Here is a 5,022-nt window from a genome sequence, read left to right as displayed (position 1 = left end):
AAGTGATTGGATTTGAACAGAAAGTAAACAAAAATGCATATTCAAGATAGTTTAATATGTATTTTCTGAATTAGAAATATCAATTTCTTAAATGAATGAGAATTTCTAGTGTAATGATCCATTACTCCCCTTCCCCACCACTGAATTACATTATTTATACATATAATACAGAGCCGATTGCGGTTGGAAACAACAATATTAAAATAAATGTTTAATAGATACAAAGGATCTTTTCTCCACAACATAGTTTTTCTGGTGCCTGGACACCAATTTTTTTTTAAAGTAATTCTCTATTAGCATTAAACTATTTAAGTGCAAAAACAATTTTGTTTTAAAAATCTATGATTGCAGCATCCATCTTCCTGAATAACATTTTGAAGCCAGAAAGTAATGACTTTCATTTTCCATGAGTGCATTCCAGGCTGTCTTCTAGCCATCTCTGGTTAAAAAAATCAGTGCAAAATAAACAATGGTGAAGTACTAGTTTAACCATTGAACTTACTTGAATTTAAGAAACATACTTTATTTTACACTATATATATATATATCTTTTATTTATATATTTATAGAGAGAGATTAAATTACACTGGACTCGAAAAGTATAAAGAAAACCAAAAGTGTTACTATTTTTTTTTTTCCTGCAGCACCAAAGGAAGCTTTTTTTTTTTTAATTCTTTTTTAAATGACAGCTCTTCCTTGGGTGAGCAGCCTAGCAGGATTAGCTGTAAGAAGAACTCAGTACATGATTCCTTTGCGAGTGACTATGTGATTCCCATAACTCCGTGTTTACACTCTGCCACTTTAGCATTTGTGATGCTCTTGGCCTGAAGAACAGCTCCTGGTTCCACTCTCATTACTTCTTGTCCTGCGTTCAGAGGTTTGCTTAGCAGTAGTGTGCTGGCTATACTACAGTTCCACTTGGAGAATTGGCCTGGGTTTGGGATGACAATAAACCCTGCAAACAAAGCAGTTTACATTAATCCAGCGAGAGAACCTGACAGTAATTTTTTTTTATAAAGTTCTTAGCCCGAAGCTAAAATGAGTACAGTTTATTTTTACCACCTCTTGCTCCCTTTAGACCATCAGCACCTTCTTTCCTACCAAAGACTCTCTGCAGTCGGGCAGGAGCTTTGTGCCTTGGTGACACACGGGGAATCTGATTTCATCTCCCTTGCATTTCCAATCGCTGCGAAACTTTAGAAATCCTACCCCAAAAAAGCCATCAGCATTTTATGAGGGTAGCAACAAACCAACCTATTCCGCTATCGACAAGTTTGACATCTAACCTGAGACAGGGAAACGCTCAACCTCTTCCATGCCATTATTATAACTTTGAGTAGAAAAATAGATTATCTAACCAACCATTTTGGTAATTTTAAGAGATAATGAAACGCTGAGCGAGAGTTCAGTAAAGATTTCCCATTACAATTTAAGCTTGCCTTCAGGAAAACTTTTTACCAGCTGATTTAACTGCGTTGCTGTTGAAATAAAATGAGACTTCATTTCAGCCCCGTGGCTGCACGACACCCCGGGCTGCTGCTCCCCATCGAGGCAACGATTCCTTACGGATCGATACCAACGGAGAGACTCCATTCCAGATTTAGGTACAGTAGCCCCTTTTTAATCATTCACATAGAAGTAACTCTATATCCAACTTATAAGAAAAGCTTAATATCAAAATCCAGTCTTGTAAGGGCGTTGAGCAGCGGTGTGTGCCAGCAGCCCCAGCAGCCTGACGGCAGCACAACCAGCTGGAAGCAAACCCAAGGAGCGTCACGGTGCGACTCCTTGCCACCTCAGCACCATAAATGCTACTCTAGCAGTTCCTCCAAACAGCTACCAGCTCGGGTTCTTACCTCAAAATTAAGATCCTGTGACTCAGATCCATCAAACTAGACAAGCTCAGGCAGCAATTAGCACACAGTGCAGAATTAGGTCCCATCTTCAGAATCTACAGGAGCTCTTTTGTGCTTAGATCCAAGAACTGGAAAGCCATGGCTGATGGAAGAAAACCCTGACCACAGGCAGAAGAGCTGGAAGGAGGCCTGGACCAGCTAGATTCAAATCAAGTTTCTACTAAAACTATAGCCTTTCCTTTTAAAAAACATCTATTCCACCAGTTCAGACACATTATGAACCTGGATACATTTGTAGGATTTATAGCAGACTCTGGTCTGCTATACACACATGTATACACGTATGCACACATTTTATATTACATTTATATAGAATAAAGTATTCAGCCCTTAATTTGGTGCCCTCCGTAGATCCGAACTGCAGGAAGCAGAGCACTGCTTTTATTTGTGGTGGGTATTTGATTGTAACGCCGCCGAGGCAGACTGAGGGGGGTTGGTCTTTAAATTTGTTTGATATTCAGAATGTGCAAAGGTACTGCATATTTGACAAGAAGAGAACAAAACGTTTCCTAGTTATTAGTTAAGGAACGGATGGTGAAAAAAGGCAGAATTTTAGAGCAAAGAAGCTACTGAAGCACTTGGGAAATTTTTTACTCAAAGTTTTGTTCAGAAGCAATGAAGATGAATCAGAACTCTAGAGTTCATCACCGAAACATCCTTCAGAAGTCTATTAAATCCAGCAGCAACTGGAAGGTCTTTTTTGCCAGGAGGTTACATCCACTAAGCAACTTTCAAGTACCCTGGAAAACGACGTCCAAAGGTATTATTTTCAATCTTTAATAAATGGGTGATCCAAACTGTTTGTATGAAAGTATGTGCTTTATACACACACTGAAAGTACTAGGGATGGCATAAGATGAAGTCTTTTTCAACAGGCTTATGCCCACGCTGTGCAGATGAAGAGATGGGGCTTTGAGCAACCTGGTCTGGTGGGAGGTGTCCCTGCCCATGGCAGGGGCTTGGAACTCAATGATCTTTAAGGTCACTCCGAGCAGGTAACCCAGAGGAACACCTGAGTGGAAAGAATGTCCAGATCAATATCCTTGTGCTGCTGCAGGCAGACATTTCATAAACTTTGTGAGTACTGCCTTAAAACCTGACCAGGCTTCAAGGGCCATTCCAGAACTCCACTCTTCTCTCAAGAACTTCATTTTAGAAGACATCTTAGACCTTAGATGCTCTTACAAGAATAAAATTTGCTTTTTAGGTTTGGGATCAGAGCCTTTCAAACGACGCCATTTAAGAACTATGTAGAAAAGAAGGTGAGGGCTTAAAAAAATTTACAGTTTTGATACAATAATTATCTTCTAAGAGTCTGATCTGTGAAGTAAAGGATGTGGGACTAGAATACTCATAATTGTATTCTTTGGGAATAATATGATGGATATGGTTATGAAAAAATATAGAAAGCTCCTGCCTGTAAAGAAAGAGTAAAGAAACTAGATTGCAGCACTTTCTGTGATTAACCTATCCCAGTCCAGTCAAGCAGAGGGTAAAAGATGGAACAAAAGCTGCAAGAACTCAGTGCAAGAGCAGAGCTGCACAGTTTAACAGCTGTGACAAAATGGAGAAGGTGAGATGTGACAGCGGTGGATCTGCCACGGGGCACAGAGCTTCAGCCTGGAGTTGAAGAACAAACACACTGTACCAAGTGAGCAGCAGAACAAAATTAAGAGACTGCTCAAAAAAGTTTTGAAAATAAATGTAGTCTTTTATTAGTTGTATTATTTTGTCAGCATGCGGGTCTAGCAGGGGGTGGGAAATGGAAGAGTTACGAGACCCGAGCCAGGAAATTGATAAAACAATCTTCACCACAACCTCAGAGAGGATCCTCCAAGCAGGTCCTGCATCATCTGCCATCTCATCAGGTGACTCTGCAGCTGAAACGTGCCTTTGCACAGGACTCTTTTGTTTTTCTTAGGACAATTAGCCATGTGAGAATACTCAACACAGACTGTTTCAGCGCTACTTGCTCGGGCTATTCCATGTTTATCGATGCACTCACTGACTTCCCAAAACACACAGGATTTGGTGAAAATGAATGAAAAGCTGTAACAAATAAGATCAGTAAGGTCATTTCCACCAAAGGTTCATGGCACTCACAGCTGTGGTCTCTCCAGAAAGACCTGCAGTGCTGTTAAGACCACGATTCATGAGATTGCAGAGGGGGTTGTTATTTTTTTTTAAAAATTCCAAATATGCTCCAGCCAAAAGTTTGGGTTTTTCCAAAGATATGAAACACGAGGTTTTGCAACAGAAACTAATTCTACGAAAGATCAGCATGTAATTGCTATATTAAAAAAGAAAAAAATAAAAAAAAAATCAGGAAAATACTACTAATTAGCAGAAAAAGCCATCAGTAACTACTGAGGTAATATTTTCTTCATGTAAATTAGAACAGGCTTAATTGGAGGCAAAGATGCAATCACTCTAAGTTTCACTAGTCTGGATAATAAGCTGCAAGTCTGGACAGAGGAGCAGGATGTGGGGAGGCAGTGTGTGTGTGCTGCTCCACAACACTCCTGGCATGGGCTCAGCCCTGGCCCCGTTCAGAGCTCCCCGGGTGCCGGGGCTCGGCTGACACCGGGGAACTCGCTGGAGGCCACAAGGATCTTTGCACCATCTTTCCAGTTCAAAATCAAAAGGTGGAAAAAAACAAAGGGTCCAACCTAACAACCAATGTAAAAAAAAAAAAAACAAACCCCAACATTCTCATAGTACACATCACTAATGCAATTAAACCACCTTTAAAAATGGCTGAATTGATGAACGCCCATAGAAAAAGGGTATTAATTTGTTAAAACATTTCTGCTGTTGCCAGTATATGAAATAATGGGAATTTATTATTGGAGGAATATTCCATGGGTGGTTTATTCTTGTCCAGAACTCTGACATTCCTGGAGTAATTTGAGAAACTGCTCTGGAGGGAGACCTTTACTTGACTAAAGAGCCCACGGTCCAATACATTTACCTGAGCAATAATAATATGCCAAAACAGAAGGAGATTTTTCACTACAGAATTCTAAACAGATGTGAAGTCAGCTGAATTGGTTTTAAGATTTGCATGAACAAAATCTGACAGTTTCTGATTCCAAATGAATCAGCA

The 5,022-nt window shown here is 39.9% G+C and overlaps 1 protein-coding gene across 3 annotated transcripts in view; it reads right to left on the bottom strand.

Moving 5' to 3' along the window:
- Window positions 1–198: 198 nt before the first annotated feature.
- Window positions 199–5,022, bottom strand: part of WDR20 (WD repeat domain 20) — a 48,270-nt gene continuing 43,446 nt past the window's right edge. For all 3 annotated transcript variants that reach the window (XM_014957501.1, XM_014957503.1, XM_014957502.1), the window contains one exon: window positions 199–955. In XM_014957501.1, coding sequence (XP_014812987.1) covers window positions 902–955 — 54 coding nt within the window. In that variant the 3' untranslated portion in view covers window positions 199–901. The remainder of the gene's footprint in view (window positions 956–5,022) is intronic.

Source organism: Calidris pugnax, unplaced genomic scaffold, assembly GCF_001431845.1.
Source record: "Calidris pugnax isolate Ruff unplaced genomic scaffold, ASM143184v1 scaffold211, whole genome shotgun sequence".
Classification (NCBI taxonomy): Eukaryota; Metazoa; Chordata; class Aves; order Charadriiformes; family Scolopacidae; genus Calidris; species Calidris pugnax.
This window is presented reverse-complemented; position numbering and strand designations above follow the sequence as displayed.